At 46.6% G+C, this 20042-nt stretch overlaps 1 protein-coding gene across 1 annotated transcript in view; it reads left to right on the top strand.

Moving 5' to 3' along the window:
* Positions 1–3566: 3566 nt before the first annotated feature.
* SLC7A5 (solute carrier family 7 member 5) overlaps positions 3567–20042 on the top strand; it is a 56665-nt gene continuing 40189 nt past the window's right edge. Inside the window, exon 1 of the mRNA XM_038367900.2 lies at positions 3567–4373. Coding sequence (XP_038223828.1) covers positions 3773–4373 — 601 coding nt within the window. The 5' untranslated portion in view covers positions 3567–3772. The remainder of the gene's footprint in view (positions 4374–20042) is intronic.

Genomic DNA, 20042 nt, shown 5'->3' with positions numbered 1-20042 from the left:
TGTGGCTTTTATCTTGTTGATTTTTAATCACTTGATTAGCAACAGGCTCACTGTTTCACGTACCTGAAAGGAATCTGTTCAGCATTGCTACATAATTCTTAAATATCATTGGTACACACATTTCACAATAATTATGATGACTATTGGGCTAGCCAGTCTCTTGCTAAAGATCTCACATGCCACCCTTTGGTGAACTGCATGTATCTGGCCCACAGGATCCCTGTACAACTCTATGCACAACCTGTGCCCTCTGCCAGTTGGCAGGTCCCAGGGTCACATAACCTGTCTAAACTTACACAAGAAATACTTTGCATTCAAAACCTAGTGTTCAGTAAAGAAACGGCTCTATTTTTCCCAATGCCTACACAAGCTGGCTAATTTTAAATGCACTAGATCAGGGGTGTGCAAACTACGGCCCGGGGGCCACATCAAGCCCTTCAGCCATTTTAATTTGGCCCTCAAGCTCCTGCCGGGAAGCGGGGTCTGTGGTTTACCCAGCTCCACGTGTGCCATGGCTCCATGCAGCTCCCAGAAGCAGCATCCTGTTCCCCCTCTAGCTCCTATGTGTAGGCGCAGAGAGGGGGCTCCGCATGCTGCCTCTGCCACAAGCGCTGCCCCCACAGCTCCCATTGGCCAGCAGCCATGGACAATGGGAGCTGCAGGGGTGGTGCCTGCGGACGGGGCAGTGTGCAGAGCTGCCTGGCCACATCACTACATAGGAGCCGGAGAGGGTACATGCCTCTGCTTCCGGGAGATGCTTGAGGTAAGCACTGCCTGGAGCCTGCACCCTTGACCCCTTCAGTGCCCCAACCCCCTGCCCCAACCCTGATTCCCCTCCCACCCTCCAAACCCCTAGGTCCCACCCTTCTGCACCCCAGAGCCCACAACCCCAGCTGGAGCCCTCCCAGCTGCACCCCTGCCCCAGCCCAGAGCCCCCTCCAGCACCCTGAGCTCCTCATTTTTGCCCCCACCCCAGAGCCTGCACTCCCAGTCAGAACCATCACACCCTCCCGCACACAAACCCCAAATTTTCTGAACATTTATAGCCTGCCATACAATTACCATAGCAGATGTGGCCCTTAAGCCCAAAAGTTTGCCCACCTCTGCACTAGATAGAGCTATATTTCATTTAAAGGTGCAGGTCAATTCAGGTTTTGTTAAAAACAAATTTTTTACAAACAACATTAGTATGAATATCTTCACTCAATTGTTCAGTCCATTTTTATTAGAAATAATGTTTCTCTAGTATTTGCAATCCAATTTTTGCAGCATCCTACTTCTGCATGAAAACTAGAAAGTAAAAATGTTTGTCTTCTATGGTGACGGTAATACATACATAAAATTGTCTATAAACAAAACTAAAAACAGCAAATTTAATTTCATTGTCCAAGGATAATCAAGTGCAAAAATAAACAAACACCACAAATAGTGAAAAATAAATTTGATTTTAAAGTTCTTTGTTTAATAATCTAAGGAAACATTGGTCCAGATTTTTTCAACTGTTACTAAGATTTTCAAAAGTAGCTATTAAATACCTCATTTTTTGAGTAACCAACTTGAAAGAACCTGATTTTCAAAAGGTGATGTGCACCCTTTCACTGGAAATTGAGCCCATGTAAAGTGTTGCAGGTTGCACGTCCAAAATCAAGGCACCCAAAATCAAGTCACCTTTGAAAATCTTTGCCCTTCTTTTAAAAATAATTTGGTGTAACAGTTTTGTATACAGTCAGCAAGTTGGGTCTAACATGATCACTGTAATTTCACTGCAAATTGTGATAGGTGTGTATAAATTAAATGATTCCAGAAGTCTGGCTGGTTCAATGGTAATGTCTTTCTTTCTAATTTTTGTTCTAAATGTCCATAATCAGAGATGTGGGTAAATGCTTGTTTAAATAATTTAAACTTTTTAAAATACTCATATTTCAAAGACCACTAGATGGCACATTCTGATGATACAATATTTTGTTTCTTGTTCCCAGTGGAGATAAACGCTCTAAGAGAATGACGGGGGAAACCATAACACAATGTGAGGGAGAGATCTTGCAAACATTTTTGCAGGTGAGTAACTTGAAACATGTGAGTTGTCCCAATAACAGAAAGAAAAGGAGTACTTGTGGCACCTTAGAGACTAACAAATTTATTTGAGCATAAGCTTTCGTGAGCTACAGCTCACTTCATCGAATGCATTCCTGTAGCTCACGAAAGCTTATGCTCAAATAAATTTGTTAGTCTCTAAGGTGCCCCAAGTCCTCCTTTTCTTTTTGCCAATACAGACTAACACGGCTGCTACTCTGAAACCCAATAACAGAGTTACTCACCCGCACAAGTGTTGAGAGAGTCTGATGTTGAAAGTTGGAAGTTTTATTTAAAAATAAAAGTTAAATAACCTCTCCGGGAAGATGTAGACTTTAGTGGTAGCTAAACTTAGTATCTTACAAGCAAGCCCCTTGAGCATGCGTGTAACAGCACTCGTGAGCAGAGGGCTCTGCCAGGGATTAGGGTAGTGGGGAAACCAAGGTTCAATTCTGTGCTCTGCTAGACTTCTTGTGGGACCTTGGACAAGCTACTTCTCCTTTCTGGAAAAAGAAAAGGAGGACTTGTGGCACCTTAGAGACTAACAAATCTATTTGAGCATAAGCTTTCGTGAGCTACAGCTCACTTCATCGGATGCCATGGGCATTTGTTAGTCTCTAAGGTGCCACAAGTCCTCCTTTTCTTTTGGCGAAGACAGACTAACACGGCTGCTCCTCTGAAACGTCTCCTTTCTGGGTAGGTCTACACAGCCTGCAGCCCTGAAGCTGGTGCTAGCACTCTGAAAACAGCGCTGTAGACCGCTCCTTGAGGGGCTGAGGCTGGATTTTGAGTTCTGAAGCCCCCCCCCCCCCTTAGCTTGGGAGCCTGAGCTCCAACGGCCAAGCCCCCCTCTTTTTAGCGGGCGAGCAGAAGCCCCCCCCAGACGCAAGTCTGTCCCTCCCGGCTGTGGGTAGCTCAGGCTCCGCAGAGCGGTGTCCCTGCCTCAGGGAGGGGGGGGAGGATAAGTCTGGGACAGGTTGGGAGTTGCTCAGACGCTGGTGAGGGGGCCAAATAAGCTGGTAGGGCCACGTCCCGAGCGGGCCGAGGGAGTAAAGCCGGAGGGGTGGGATTAATGCTCGGGGAGCTGAGCAGGGGCCCGGGCCCACAGGAGGACGGGATGGAGCGAGGGGCTCGGCGTGGACACGCTGGAGGAGCAGGGCCGGGGTCGCTCACCTCACAGGGACGCTCTGCCGTGAGCGCAGGGGGCGGCACCGGTCCTTTTTAAGCCCGTGGGTGGGCGGACCGGGCGGCCGGCGGTGGGGTGTCTCCTCCATCCCGCGTCCCGGCGGCTGAGAAACGGGGGCCGCCAGCAGGGCTCGGCGGTTCCCCGGCCGCCCCTCGCGCCGCCCCGCCGCGGCGCCCCTGCCCTGCAGCCCCGCCCGGCCCGGCCCGGAAGTAGCACGTGCTCCCGCGAGCCACAGCGCCCCGGCCCCGCCCCCGCCGCGTGCCAGCCCGGCTCCTCCCGCCGCCTCCGACAAAACGGTGCCGGCGGCGCGCGGGGCGGCCAGTCGCGGGCACCAGCAGCCGCGGCGCGGCCTCGTCTCTCCAGCCCCGGCCTCCCTGCATCGGCCCCCGGCCGCGGGTCCGCCCCACGCGGTAGCGCGCTCCCCGCCTGGGCCGGGGTCCTCAGCCTCCTCCCGGCGGCAGGGGAAGGGGGGGCCCGGCAGCCAGCGCGCAGCGGCGCCCGCCGTCCCCGGCCATGTCGGGCAGCGGCGGGCTGAAGAAGCGGGGCTCGGCCGCCTCGGCGCAGGAGGAGGAGCGGCAGGCGCTGGAGAAGATGCTGGCGCCGGCGGGGCCCGGCGGCGGGGCCCACGAGAACGGCTGCCCCGGGGCGCTGGCCCCGGGCGCCCCGCCGGGCGGGGAGCTGGGCCCCCCGGGCGGCGGGGACGGCGTGGCGCTGAAGCGCTCCATCACCCTGCTCAACGGCGTGGCCATCATCATCGGCACCATCATCGGCTCGGGCATCTTCGTCAGCCCCACCGGGGTGCTGAAGGAGGCCGGCTCCCCGGGGCTCTCGCTGGTGGTGTGGGCCGTCTGCGGGCTCTTCTCCATCGTGGGCGCCCTGTGCTACGCCGAGCTGGGCACCACCATCTCCAAATCCGGGGGAGACTACGCCTACATGCTGGAGGTCTACGGCTCCCTGCCCGCCTTCCTCAAGCTCTGGATCGAGCTGCTCATCATCCGGCCTTCCTCCCAGTACATCGTGGCCCTGGTCTTCGCCACCTACCTGCTCAAGCCCCTCTTCCCCAGCTGCCCGGTGCCTGAGCAAGGGGCCAAGCTGGTGGCCTGCCTCTGCATCCGTGAGTATCCGCAGCGCTCCGGCCGGCTCCGTCGCCTCTGGCCGCAGATGCCCCCTCTAGCGCCGCCCCGAAGCTGCCCCCGTCCGCTAGCTGCCCTTGTATGCTGTGGCCCCATCGGGCTCCTCTCTCTGGCTAGCTCGCTGTCTGCAGCCCCGAGCTCTGTTACACGCCCATGTGGCTTCACCGCACTTAACTGGGTCTTCGGTTGCGTCTCGTTGCTCCCTGGGGGCCAAATTCATCCCAGCGCTCACTTGTGCTGTCTTCTCTTTTGGCACCCTGGCCACGTGCCCTGTCTCCGTTTTGTGGAGAGACACCAACCCCCAGTCTGGTTGGAGCAGAAGGCTCTAATCAAGAGGCTTAAACGGGAAAAGCCACCCCACAGGTCCCTTGGCTGCCTCCTTTCTGAAATGACTTCCAGAAATGGCCTTGGAGTGTGGCATGTAACAGGTGCAATGCACGTCCCATCTGTGCCTAGGGGTGAGAAGTTTTTGGTCTCATCTCGGAGCGTTGTGAGGATAAAATCCATTCATTATGGCAAGGCACTTGGATGCCCTGGGCAATAGAGTGATTTAAGTAAGCACTGAGATACTCTGTGCCAGGAGCATAGGAGTTGGGTGCAGCTGAACTGGTGCTGAAAGTGGTTTCGTGGCAGATGTAGCCAAGAGCAAACTGTTTTCAGCACTATTTCTGAAAGAGTGGTTAAACTCCTCCTTGGCTTCCAGTAGACCTCCCTCACCTGCACCTGATGCTGTCACAAAATGCTTTTTCCTCAGGTAGACAAGGCACATGGGGGGGTAAGGGTGATATCTAACATTCCCCTGCTAAATCTAGGGCCAGTGCTATTCACATTAAAAGCCTAAAGTTTGCCCTACTGCTGAAATCTAGACCATTTCCTCCCCCCCCCCCCATCTTGAAGTCTGCAGCTTTGCCAAAATCTAGGAACACTTCCCGTTGCTCCATTAAATGGGATGTTAACCTGATTTCCATACCTCTGAACTTGGGGCCATTTTCCTCCTTGGTTCCATTGCCACTTGATCAGAGTTTGACCCTCTAGTTCACTTCTAGATCCTCTCCTAATAGTAAGAGGAATATTTGGGTTTATTTTGGAGTAGGTTTTTCTTGCATGTGGGTTTTTTAGGTCTAATAATAGTACCTAGTTCTTATATGCAAAAAGAAAAGGAGTACTTGTGGCACCTTAGAGACTAACAAATTTATTTGAGCATAAGCTTTCGTGCATCCGATAAAGTGAACTGTAGCTCACAAAAGCTTATGCTCAAATAAATTTGTTAGTCTCTAAGGTGCCACAAGTACTCCTTTTCTTTTTTGCAAATACAGACTAACACAGCTGCTACTCTGAAACTAGTTCTTGTATCATGATTTTCATCTCTAGTTCTCAAAGCATTTTACAAATGAAGGTGAGTGACTGACTTTACAATTGGTTTACCTGTGTGGTTTTTTTAAGGGTTTTGGAGAGGATCCTAGTTATTTGGGGTGTCTAAATGGCCCATGTTTCTTCTAGACTTCTTCTAGACTCCTGTACCATTTGAGGATCGCTGGCCATTGAAAGGTGCAGCAGTTGGGCATTATGGGAGGGGACGGTCTCTGTGAATACATTCATGCACAAGCTGCCTTGTTGCTTCACAAGCACCTTGCAAAACTGGCTTGGCTGGCAAGCCAGGCTGTAGATTACGCAAATCAGTTTTTCATGTTGTCTGAACAACGTTTGATATTTCTCAGCTGGTGGCTAAATTGTTAAGAGTGTCGAGGTTAGTGGAAGCCATGGCCACATGCCCCCCTGTCTAATTTTGTAATAAACTAGATTGAAGTATGTACGTCATGGGCAATATAGGTAAAGTGTCACCTCCTTGAGAATGAGAAGCCTCAGACAACAGTTCTGTTGATTTCCTCAAACTTGCATCAGGCATCTTTTGCACTGGTGGCCTTGATGTCCATATGCAATATGTTTTATGCTGCAAATGATACATACCACCGAGAGTGTGTATATGTTGTGTTAAAATTATTTGCTTGCCATAAAATGACAAGCTTTAGAGTAACGTAAATACAGATTCCTTGATTACTTGTGCTGAATCAGTGCAGGGCTGAGAGTTGAGTGCTGAACGTGTACAGGGTTTATTTTTGTGGGGTTTATAATTTCATTTTGGGGGGGTTATTTTTAGCAATTTTTGATTTTTACATAACTGTCCCAAAAACTGAGGTTTTTCGAGACTTTCTCTTTATATATACTGTAATGCAGGGATCTCAAACTCGAATCACCAGGAGGGCTGCATGCGGGCTAGTACATTGGCCCGAGGGCTGCATCACTGACACCCTCTGCCCCCGGCCCCACTCCCACTCCACCCCTTCCCTGCTCTCTTCCAACTCCTTCCCCAAAGTCCATACCCCAACTCCGCCCCTCCCTGCCCCTATTCCAACCCCTTCTCCAAATCCCTGCCCCTGCCATGCCTCTTCTCCGCCTCCTCCCCTGAGCACAAGGCTCCCTTCTCCTCCCCCCTCCCTCCTGGAAAGCGCTAAGCTCCTGGAAGTAGGCAGAGGAGCAGGGGCATGGCACCCTGGGGAGAGCGGGGGGGAGGGGGAACATGGCGGGCTGCAGGAAATAACCCCGCGGGCCATATGTTTGAGATCCCTGCTGTAATGAGTAATCTCTTTGTAATGTTCCATAGTGTGCCAAACAGTACCATGTTAAAGTGCACTAGGGAACCTTTAATGCACACCAGTGGAGTCTGCATGGCTAATTAATGGGCAACACATTGGCGTGCTTTCAATTCATAGATTCCAGAGCCAGAAGGGACCACTGTGGTCTCTCGTCTGACCTCCTGTGTAGCACAGATCATAGAGCTTTCCCAAAATAATTTCTAGAGCAGGTCTTTTAAAACAAAAAAATCTGATCTTGATTTAGAAATCACACCCCCATAGTCCACATTACAGCTCCGTGTAGACTAGCCCTTAGATACTACTAGCCATGACGGGTGTTTTTCTGGTGTTTATTGGGTAAACATGGATTTTTGTGGGGATTTTTTTTTTTAATCGGAGTGAGGGGGTCGTCGTGTGTGTTGTTTAAAAATCTAAAATCAGAAGCCCTACTCGGGTAGTAATACTGCTTAATGTTTCTCATCTTCAAAGCCCTGTACACTAATTAGATCTCCCAGCTCCCTGTGAGCTAAGCTAATGATCCCTATTTTACAGATTGGGAAACAGATGCAAGGAGTGACTTGCCCAAGGCTGCAACCTGTGTTCAGTGACAGAGCGGGGATGGTAACATAGGCTCACCTGACTCCCAATCCTCTAGCCCAGTAGTTCTCAACCTTTCCAGATTACTGTATTCCTTTCAGGAGTCTGATTTGTCTTGTGTACTCATAACACAAGAACTAGGGGTCACCAAATGAAATGAATAGGCAGCAGATTTAAAACAAACAAAAGGAAGTATTTTTTTCCCCACACAACGCAGACAACCTGTGGAATGCCTTGCCTGAGGATGTTGTGAAGGCCAAGACTATAACGGGGTTCAAAAAAGAACTAGATAAATTCATGGAGGATAGGTCAATCAATGGCTATTAGCCAGGATGGGCAGGGATGGTGTCCCTAGCCTCTGTTTGCCAGAAGCTGGGAATGGGTGACAGGGGATGGATCAGCTGATGATTACTTGTTCTGTTCATTCCCTCTGGGCACCTGGCATTGGCCACTGTCGGAAGACAGGCTACTGGGCTAGATGGACCTTTGGTCTGACCCAGTATGGCTGTTCTTAAATACTCCAAGTTTCACCTCACTTAAGAACTACTTCCTTACAAAATCAGACATAAAAATACGCAAGTGTCACAGCACACTGTTACTGAAAAATTGCTGACTTTCTCATTTTTACGATATAATTATAAAATAAATCAATTGGAATAAATATTGTACATACATTTCAGTGGATAGTATATAGAGCAGTATAAACAAATCATTGTATGAAAGTTTAGGTTGTACTGACTTCACTACTGCTTTTTATGTAGCCTGTTGTAAATATTTAGATGAGGTGATGTACTCCCCAGAAGACCTCTGCGTACCCCTTGTTGGGACCCACTGCTCTAGCCTGCTTTGCTTCTCTGATGGGTAATATTAATGTGTTCTAACTGTTCTTACACAGTCATTAGAACTAATGGTTTCCCTGGAGCAGAGTTTGGTCTTGTACATCTAGTACGAAATGTCATGGGAAAGAACTTGCTAGTTTTACAGATCTGCGTTATTTCCATGTGTTCTTCGTTAAGCTTTATTTTCCCCTTAGGGTACTGTTCTGTTTATATGTTGGGTTAAATCCTTGCATATGTCTTTTTTTTTTTTTTTTCCTTTAAAAGATTACTTTGTCATCCAATGCATCGAGTAGCGAACTTTTCTCTCCTGCTAGTTTCTACACCTTTGATTTCTGGAATTGCTTGGTTGCTGTTAAGGTGCCAAAACCTGTAGGTATAACAGAAGGTGGGTTTTATAATTTTGATCTGAGGAATTAACAAGTGAGAGCTACTGTGTGATTTCCTAACAAGCCAGTTTGTTAAATGTTTGCATTGAGAGCTCGGTGTTGCAGTGAGAATTTTTTCAAGAGTTTAGGATATGAGAAATTTGGTCTTCGGACATGCATGTTGGAGATGTTAAAAATAGGTTGTCTTGGGAAGTAAGATAGGCATCCAGGTGCTTGTTCTGAAGTGGTAATGTCTTGCTGTGGAGCTGAAGCCTACTCGCTGGTCTTAAACTGCGTTGGCTCCGAAGACCTTAAACTCATTTTTCATAAAGGTTGCCTTTCAACAGGCAATGAAATTGGCCTTTCACATACTTGTGGCTGGAGGACCTTGATATACTGGTTCTGATCCCCCAGAATCTTCCCCAATCCGAATGTTAGTGGTGGTGAGTAAGGAAGCAGGTAAAACTGTGCTGGAAGGGGAGATGACTCAAGGAACAGTTTTAAATTGGGAGTTCGGTATGTTACTGTCAAGACACTAAACATGCTGTGTAAGGTAGTCACTTTACATATAACTTCACTCTAAATAGAAGAACCCTTGTTTCCCCTACAAACTCCATTCCCAGTTTATATAGCCTGCTGCATATGCTTTATATACTGCTGGTTGTATAAAACAACCTTTTTAACTTCCACTTAAACTATTTTCAACAAAATATTTGAAATTACAATTTTCTGCTCCACTTCTCTTTTGCTGCCGCTGCTTTTATACAGCTTTATTCTTGACCTTGCATGTCAAAACAGTGACTATTTCTTTGGCTTTTAAATTATTTTGTCACTCATTAATTGCCTATGTTAATCTCCTGCTAATAATCCCATGACAAACTCTGCTGCTGCCAAAACTGTAGCAGTCGTCATCTTATATGTAGACTTTTCAAACTCCCTTTCCTCCCCCTGTAAATAACACAGCAGGCATCCCTCATTCAAGCAATCACTGCGAGTTAAATGATCAATTACTTTTCATCTGTCTTTTTTCTGTAAAGAGTCTAATAGTTGAAGAATTTGCAGTAGTCCGTGCAGAGCTGCACTGCATGGGGTGACGCATGGAGTAGATGAGAGGTATGGACATTACTAGCGGCTGTCCTCACAGATGGGCTTAAGAATGAGCATTCTATTAAAAACCCTGTTTCAGCAAAAGATTTAAACACCCTGTTTGCTTTAAGTGCTATGCTGAGTCATGGTCCAAGCCTATAAGAAGGTGAATATTCAATGGCAGCATTTCAGCCGAAAACTATACTTGCTGTGGAACAGGTGTGTTTATATCATTCAAGTGTGATGCTTCGTTAACTTCACTGTAAACAGCAGACCAAATAACCATCTGCTGAATTGCAAACTCATTTGGTATTTGCAGTCAGTGGACAGGCACAAAATAAATATTCCGCTGGTCCATCTTGGGTGGGTATATTCTGCATCACTGATGTTCAGAATTAACCTGCCCCTGCAAGGATGGCTTGATGCTTTGAAGAGTAATATTAGCTACTGATAGCAACAGAGCTGAGACCAGACAGGGCTAGGTACAAAAATGGGAAGAGAGTAGCACCGCTTGCACTTGTTGGCACCTTTGTGACTTGGTTTCCACAAAAATATCCCATTCCATTTTATTGCATTTGAATGCTCTGTGTTTTCTGCAGAGTCCTTCAGGATTTTGATTTCTAAACTTCTCATGAATTGGAATGACTTTTCCAGAGAAACCCACCAGGATCCCTCTCAGCGACTTTAACTAGGGGATTTCAGACATTCCAAGAGTTCCATGGTCAAAATGAGCGTAATGAAGCAGACTGTTGCCAACTAGCATAGGGAGCTGATTCCTGGCTCTTTGCAAGGCAAGCTAAGTAGCATGATTCAGGCCAAAACCTGTTTGGAATTTTTCATAAAGTCCACGACCCTGAATTTGTTGCTTGATGCTACAGTGCAGCCACCTTCCCAAAGATTTCTGCTGAAAATGAGAAATAGCCCAATCTTGAAGATAAAGGTGGTTTTGTAGCTATGGAAATAAAACTGGTGCTTTTAAGAATGGGGTCAGAATGAGGGAAGCATTCAGTTTGAGTAAAACTTTATGAAAACCTGAAGTTTCTCATATCCGATAAAGTGAGCTGTAGCTCACGAAAGCTTATGCTCAAATAAATTTGTTAGTTGCTAAGGTGCCACAAGTACTCCTTTTCTTTTTTGCGAATACAGACTAACACGGCTGCTACTCTGAAGCCTGTCATTTGGTCTGGTTATTGTTTGTTGTCTCCCATCCCTCTTTCTTCTATCCAAACTTCACCTGGCTGAATTTCCAAGCCTGTCCAAAAATTCTTCTGCCATGAATGTACACATCGAAACAAATCAAAGAGGCATACGAGTGATATTTTTGTCTGAAATTGCAAAATGTTTATCTGCATCCAAAGCAGCTATCTTGAATTCCTAATGGCAATAGTGAAAATTGCATGCCAGATGAAACATAACTTTTTCTGGCACATCTGATGCTTCACCCACCTACTTGACGTTTGTTGAGGATCAGGAAGCTAATCCCAACAGAGCACTTTGTACATATAAAACCCTATTAACAATGCTAAGTTGTATTATCTGCCACTTAAACTTTCAAAAAAATTATTCATCTTTTAACTGAAATCAGATCTGCTTTTGTCAAGTTATGTGAGTGTGGAGGATTTTTTTTTCCCCCCCTCCCATCCTTTATGGGTCAGACTCTGCTTTAAGGATAGCCACCTCTTAATCACCTACCACCACCCACTGGAAAAATAAACAAAGTGATTCTCTAACCAGTGAGCCAAACTTTTACAAGGATCAATCAGCTCTAATATTATGCTTCTGTGATACTATATTGCTTTTGTTCTATTCCTAGATGTTACGACGATAGACATTTGTAAATGCACCTAAGATCAAATCTTCAGTTCTGCAAGTTTTGTTGTGTATATATACTGTAGAACTCTTGATCACATTTTTTTCTCTTCAGCAGCATGAACACTGACTGTTGCAGCATGAGCACTTGCTGTGCTGATTTGCCCAGCTCAGAAGATGCTGGAAATATTTTCTTCTTCTTTTCACATAATTATGAAATCCGTGAATGTCCTGAGAAATTATCAGCAGATATTTTCAGTTACACAGGGCATGTGTGTAATACGTGCTTGAATAGTGAGTGAGTACTTGCAGCATGCAGATTGGAAGGCAGCTGTCAGAGTTACTCTGTCCTCTGTTTTAGGATCCATCTCTTGTCAGTGCTGTTAGGTAGTGTGTATTTAAATATGAAGGTGTGACCTCTTTCCAATGTCTGAAGAGATGGAAAGAACGCTTTCAGGAGCTTCTTAACTGCCCCATCACAGCTGCAGATCCGCAGTGCCAGGAGAATGTGAAGAGTCCTGTCACTGCCCCTCAGTGTAATTCAGAAGATGTTACGGTTGAGGAAGTTTGATGTGCACCCTGTAGGATCAAGAATACCCATGCTGCTGGTATTTGTGGCATAGCTGCTGAGTTGATGAAGCATGGTGAGGATTCTGCTTGGAAGGCTGACCCATATTATCAACAAAGTATGGATTCATGAGAAACTACCGGTGATTGGTGCTGTGGGATTATTCTCCCACTTTGGAAAGGGAAGGGTGATGCCCTGGTGTGTTCCAGTCATCACAGCATCACTTTGCTTTCCATTCCAAGCAAACTGTTCATGCTGGCTCTTCTTGAGCATGTTAAGCCCGCCATAATGAATCTACACTGTCTATGGCAAGCCGGGTTTCTGCCCAGTCAATCAATCACAGAGCAGATTTTTACCATTAGATAAATTATTGGAAAAAGCCAAGGAGTTTTGGCACAGGAAGGATGAGGGGCGTATAGGTGTTAGTGATTTACAAACTGCATTTGACTCTGATCATTGTTCCCTTTGGTTCTGCTTGCAAGCTGCTAGTGAGCCTGGAAAAGTCCTCTGCCACCTTGTAGAAATGCACCACTGATGTGAGAACTGTGTCCGCTTACATACTAAGATGTCCAGTTGGTTGGAGTAAAACAGCATGTTGCCTTTTTTTAAAGAAAAACTGCATTTCTGTTTCTTTTAAATGCCTTGTCCTTCCCCCTTCATCTCAGTTTTGTGTCTAAACCAAAAATTTGAATCTTTCTGGTTTTAGGATGTATGTCTGTTGCCATTGCATTGAGTATGACATCACAAATCTGGTCCTGTGAATTCACAGCAGGAGGAGCAATTGGATGAGAGACAGAGGACTGTTTTAAACATCACTATGTTTAACAAGGAGATTAAATGGTGAAGAAAAGCCAGTGATCCATTTCTGATACAAGTGGATCATCTCTGAACTGAAGTATCTGAAAGTTGCTCTTTCCAGTGTACTATTCACTCAGTATTTGTCAATAATTTCCATAGGCTACCCCTGTTTGAATCTCCAGGAATCCATTTCTATTTAAATATCAGTCTGTTGGGACTCTGTTTCCATGGAAGCCATGTCAGTGCCATCTAGGGTGTAAAAACAGAACAAATTCCCTTTATTTACAATTAATGGAGGAGGAAAGAAAAATTAAACTGCATGAAGCCCACTGTTGATAGAATCACTTAACAGGGTGTCTTGTTTGTTTTGTTTGTTTTTTAAACAAGCACCTGTGCCCCACTGGCTGTAGTGCATGCAGTGCTGACCAGGTGAAAGAATAGATCTATTAAATGACAACGCTTTCTTCACCTCAAACTAAAACTCTTCACAGAGCAACAGACTGCTCTCCAGGAAATGAATCCAAGTGAGGACTTACTAGTGTCCATGTTTACCGGAGCTGGGTTTGACTTGGAGAGCAGGTTTCCCCATGTTTACAAAAAATGATGATCTGTATGAAACCATCTCCATTTGGCACTTTCACCTCACCCTAGGTTTGCCCTTCATGCCTGTGATTCCAATCTTGCCAGGTTCCCTCTGTGAATTTGAAGTGCTTGTGTCTGGGCAGCAACATAAGGAGCAGTCAGCATTTATTAGGGAGCATGCTTTCCCTTTTCCCGTTGTCCTCTTTAGCTAGCTCCAGGGATTCAATCCTATCACATCTCTTACCTCCCCCTGCAAGATTTAGCTTTGCTGAAGGCAGACTTTCTCATCTGTGACTAAGCAAGAGTCTTTGTTCCTGATTGGGAAAGTGGGGTGTCTCTATCTCTAACTGTGTGAGTTCTGGTCAAAGGTGCCGGCTTGCCTGCCCCAGAGACTGATTTTCTCTGCCTAAAGAAGGGTAAGAGGACAATCATTGCCAATTCTCTTACATAAGAATGGTCGCATTGGATCAGACCAATGGTCCATCTAGCCCAGAATCTTGTCTTCTGACAGTTGCCAGTGCCAGGTGCTTCAGAGGGAATGAACAAAACAGAGAAATTGAGTGATCCGTGCCCGTCATCCAGGCCAGTCAGTCCAATAAAATATATTACATCACCCACCTTGTCTCTCCAATCCCAGCTTCTGAGACCCAGGAGTTCAGGGACCAGCAGAATGTGAGGTTGCATTCCTGAGCATTTTGGCTAATAGCCACTGATGGACCTATTCTGCATGAACTTATCTAATTCTTTTTTGAACCCACATATACTTTTGGCCTTCATGATATCATCTGGCAACAAGTTCACAGCTGACTGTGTGTTGTGTGAAGAAGTACTTAATTTTGTTTGTTGTAAGCATGCTGCCTATTAATTTCATTGGGGTAACTCCTGGTTCTTGTGTGATGTGAAGGGGTCAAATAATGGTTCCCTGTTCACTTTCTGCACACGTCCTGTTGCTGCTTCATCTTCTCTGTTCTAAGATGAACAGTCCGTCTTTTTAATCTCTCCTCGTGCCCATGCTGTCCCACACCCCTCATTATTTTTGTTGCCCGTCTCATCGTTTCCAGTCCTCACACAGCTTTTTTGAGATGAGGTGACCAGAACAATACGCAGTATTCAAGATGTGAGCGTACCATGGATTTATATAGTGGCATTATGATATTTTCTATTATCTATCCTAATGGTTCCTAATATTAACTTTTTTGATGGCTGCTGCACATCGAACGGATGTTTTCAGAGAACTATCCACAATGATGCCAAGATCTTTTTCTTGCGTGGTAACAGCTAATTTAGACCCCATCATTTTATATGTATAGTTTGGATTATTTTTTTCCAATGTGCATTGCTTTGCGCTTATCAACATTGAATTTCATCTGGACATTTGGTTGTCCAGTTTTGTAATTCTTCAGTCAGCTTTGGACTTAACTATCTTGAGTAATTATCGTCTGCAAACTTTGCCACTTCACTGTTTCCAGATCACTTGTGTATATGTTGACAGCACAAGTCCTACTATAGATCCTTGGGGGACTGCATTATTTACCTCTTTCCATTGTGAAAACTGACCATTCCTACTCTTTGTCCCTTATCTTTTAATCAGTTACTGATTCATGAGAGGACCTTCCCTCTTATCCCATCACTGCATAGTTTGCTTAAGAGTCTTTGGTGAGGGACCTTATCAAAGGCTTTCTGAAAGTCCAAGTACACTATATTGATTGTATCATCCTTGTCCATGTGTTAGTTGACACCCTCAATGAAATCTAATAGATGGGTGAGGCATGATTTCCCTTTACAAAAGCTATGTTGACTCTTCCAAACGTATCGTATTCATCTGTGTGTCTGATAATTCTGTTCTTTACTGTAGTTTCAGCCAATTTGCTTGGCACTGAAGTTAGGCTTACCGCCCTATAACTGCCAGGATCACCTCTGGAGCCTTTTTAAAAAATCAGCATTACATTAGCTACCCTCCAGTCACCTGGTACAGTGTAGGTATGTCTTCTACTTTCCTATCCTGAGATAGCTTGCAGATCTCTGCTCTTTCTTTATTCGCGTTCCTTCTTACGACCCACTCTGACGGGGTATACTGGGCTGGAAGGAGTTAGACGGTACTGGGTCCAGGTACCTCCAGCGTGCTCTGCCTGAGGGATTAAAAGGCATTAGGAAGCTCGGGCAAAGTGTAGAGGACAGGCTGCAGCAGAGAGGAATCCTTCTCAGGAACCCAGACAGATGGTTGAGCCTGAGGGGTCCACAGGGCAGATAAGGCCCACAGGTAGTGTCTTCTCCACCCGCTACCTCCTCTGAGAACTCCTAGATCCAACAGGGCCCTGGGTTGGGACACAGGAAAAGGAGGGCCCGGGTTTCCCTACTATAGCTCCTTAAGGGCCTAGACCTAGATGTGGTTGGAATGCTGAAGATCCCCAGCTTAAGGTCAGAACATTGTACCTTTACCATCCTAACAGAGGGGTATGGGGCTGGAGGATTTGCGGGCTGGGAGCACACCCATCTCCCTATCGCACCTCCTGCCAAGAAATTATACCACCTTGCTGTGTGGTAGCCCTCACTTGAGTAATCTTATATTGGAGTTACCCCTGTCCTTCAGCTCCTGTTCTCCCCATTCTTTCCCTGCTGTCTTCTTTCATCGCTAGTCTTGTCTCTTCTTACACCAACCTTGTGTCATGCTCCTACCCCTAGCCGCGTAGTGTTAGACCCTACAAACAATTCGGTTGTGCAGTGCTGGAGGTGCTACCAGAAACAGACACTGGAGACTACCAGGGGTTACATTACTGTATAACCACACTACTAGTATCGGAGGTCAGAGAGTAGCTGCTCTTGTGTCTACTAGAGGGCTCAGCAGGGTGATGCATCATGTCGCCAAGGGGGTTAAACTTCATGTGGTGGGTCGCTATGTACCTAGGCCTGAGATGAACCCTGCAGGGGACAGCTGGTTGTTCTATCTTCAGTGGGTGGTTCTGCGACTGAGTGCTCTGTGGTTTAAACCACGTCATGCCCTGTGTTTAACAGGGTAATGTACTCCTCTGTTTGTCCCAAATGGAGTGGGGTAACGTAACCTCCCTTTCCATGTAGCAACTGTTTTCCTCCTGTTGGCTGCTTCATTCTTCATCTCCTGGTTCAACTTGTCTTATCTCACCTACGTATTTTGGAACGTGGGTGCGTCATCCCTTCCAGTAAAGCTGTTTTGGCCTCAATCAGCACTTTGTAACAGCAGGAGGAACAGCCTACACTGTAGGATGGGGCTGTGTATAAACACGTTGGAACTGTTTCAGGAGCAGTTGTAGCAAAGGATGAATATAGGCACCAGATGAGAATGACCAAGCGTGGCTTTCCAATTAATGCTCAGTACTTAAAAGCACATTTCCAACGTGAATCCTTGCAACACCTTTGCGTAGTGTTCCAGATGGGGGAGCTAAGGTAGAGAGGCTGTGATTTGCCCTAATTCACTCCCACATAAACCCAGAGTTGGCTCTTTCCTCCCCAAGGAGACCGTATGGTACTCCTGCCTGACCTGACAGATGTGTACATCTTGTTCCTGTGGTCCTGGATGGGTGAGGGGGATGGAGCAGGACGTTACTTTCTGTAGCTCTAAAATGGGGATATTTGGCCACCTCTCATGGAAGTGTAGGATTCATTTAGTTTACATCTTCAAAGCAATGTATGGCTCCTGAGCACAGTGTAAATGTAGGGTATTATGGTAACCACCACAGTCCAAAAACTGAGACTTGTACAACTAATGAAATGTTAGGAGGAAAGAAGTAGCTGGGGGGGGGGCTTCTTTCCTATAGCTCAGGGGTTCTCACACTGGGGGTCAGGACCTCTCAAGGGGTCATGAGGCTGTTACATGGGGGGGGTCGTGAGCTTTCAGCCTCCACCCCAAACCCTGCTTTGCCTCCAGCATTTACAATGGTGTTAAATATTTAAAAACGTGCTGTTAATTTATAAAGGGAGTTGCACTTGGAGGCTTGCTATGTGAAAGTGGTCACCAGTTTAAAAAAAAAAAAGTTTGAGAACGACTGCTATAGCTCCATACTGGGTTACCCATATAGTAAAACAGATGGTCAGTCATTATTTCCAGAGTTCAGCAGTGACTGGTGCACTCAGTGTCTAGTTTCTGTAAACTGTACGAGTCAGAGCAGGCCGGTGAGAATCGGGACTTTCTTTTCCCGCTCTCAGCTCTCCTATTGACTCACTGTGTAACTGTCACATCTGTTTTACATGCAGTTATAATATTTACATACTGGCCCAGGGTCTGGAGATTTTATTCATGTTTAAAAGAGCATTGATTTCCTGACACGAAAGGTGGGCATTAGCGCTTTATGCTTCATGTGCACATATTTAGCAAACCCCCTTCCCTTACAACATCTGTTCTGTGATGGCACATGATCAAATCTGATCTCTTCTCACCCCCCAACCCCATTCCTATGAACAGGGCTAGTATAACAGCCAAAGAGGGCTCTTGGTTTGCTGTTTGCTTGTTTGTGGTGGTGGTGTGTGTTTTGTTTTTTTTTTTAACAATTTTCCCTTGTGGTTGTCCTAACTGCTCTGGCTTTCTGGTCCATATCCAGTATCCATATGTGATGAAGCGGGACTGTTCATCATGTTTCCTCTGAATATTGTGGGGGTGCCTCAGTTTCCCCTATGTAGTTCTTAAGTATCTAGGTGGTGGGATAAGGGTGTATGATCACTGCAGAGCCCTAAGGGCAGGTGTGTGCAGGGGTCTGGACACAGAGAATGGCCGACACCCTGTTTTCTGGTAACTGATGGTGAGAGCTAAAGGGTTGGAGAATAAAGGATTCAGGTGACCTCCTACCCCGGGAAAGGGACAAAGCCCAGAGGAAGAGGGGCTGGAGAGAGTTTCACTTTGGGGCTGGCTGGGGACATGGAGTGAAGTGCAGACGGGGTTGTCTGGCTCACTGCCCCCCAAAATGGACCTGGCTGAGGGGTCCTGTTCTCTGTACCTACAAGCTGGTTTCGACGATGTTCCTGTCGTGTAATAAACCTTCTGTTTTACTGGCTGGCTGAGAGTCATGTCTGACTGCAAAGTTGGGGGGCAGGACCCTCTGGCTTCCCCCGGACCCTGCCTGGGCGGACTTGCTGTGGGAAGTGCACGGAGTGGCAGAGGATGCTGAATGGTCCGAGGTCAGACCCAGGAAAGCGGAAGTCATGTGAGCTTTTTGCCCTGCAGACAGTCTGCTCCCAGAAAGGAGACTTCCCCAGAGTCCTGACTGGCTTCGTAGGGAGCAGTTCCAGAGCATCACCCGGGGACTCTGTGACACCATAGTTCACTAGAATTTACTATGAATTTTCTTGGGTGTGACTGCATTCCTAAGGTGTTGTGTGGCGCTGTAGCTGCCGTGTGTTTGGGTCATGGTGTTTCTGATGCAATTGCCCTCATTTGCCTGCAAGCCAGTATAAGTAATGTCATGTTTGCTTTGGGCAGAGCAATACCTTTGCAGGTTGGACAGACGGACGGATTCTCTGCTCTACAAACACCCAGAGCCTGTGTCCATATGGGCTCTCCTATGCTGGCTGAGCACAGTAATACTCTTTTTAGGCCCTTTTTGAAGGGATTTATTCATGGTGCTGTCAGCTGGTGATCCTGTTTAAAATAAAATCCCTTTGGAATCTGTTTAAAGGAATTTGTTTATAAAAGCTAGTTCCCAGTGGTGGTCAGTTCTAAGTGCTTGTGGGGGTGGGGGGGGGGGAAGGCCCATCACTATATGGTATGGCACACATGAATGAATTTGTCCTCAGTCTCTCGTGTGAGGTTGGACAGTGCTATCCCCATTGTACAGCTGGATAACTGAGGCACAGATTAAGTGACTTGCCCAAGCTCATGCTACGAGACTGGAGCAGAACTGGGAATGTAATCCATAGCCCTTGACTCCCAATCCAATGCCTTAACCACAAGATCACCCTGTCTCTCCTTGAAAGCCTTGGGCTCTAGGGTGTTCCGCCTCTTGCCCTCCAGTTCGTTGTGGAATCTGCTGCCTTTAAAATCTCTTGAGGGGACAATGCAGGAACCTCGTGTTAAGGGCTGAAGAGGTGCATGAACCCTTGTGAGCAGACCCTCCTCTGAGGGGATTTTACAAGAAAATGTTTTCAGTTTGCTTTATCTCCTCTCTTGAGATCAGTGCAGCTTCTTGTTACCCTAGTTCTGTAAAGGTCTTGCAGCAAGACAGGACGGATCAGCTCACTATGTATGTTGAGCATGGGCTGAAATTCTTTCTCAGAATGACCGTGTCTGCTTTGCACCTGTTCCCATTAAAGCAGTGGTGAGCTAGGACTCTGTTTAATGGAGGGGCAACCGCCATGCCACTTGGTTCAGATAGTGATTATCTTAGGACTTGCTGAGTAGGAACTAAAG

The sequence above is a fragment of the Dermochelys coriacea genome, chromosome 12 (assembly GCF_009764565.3).
Source record: "Dermochelys coriacea isolate rDerCor1 chromosome 12, rDerCor1.pri.v4, whole genome shotgun sequence".
Lineage (NCBI taxonomy): Eukaryota > Metazoa > Chordata > Testudines > Dermochelyidae > Dermochelys > Dermochelys coriacea.
Note: the sequence above shows the minus strand (reverse complement) of the source record. Positions and strands in the feature narration are given on the sequence as shown.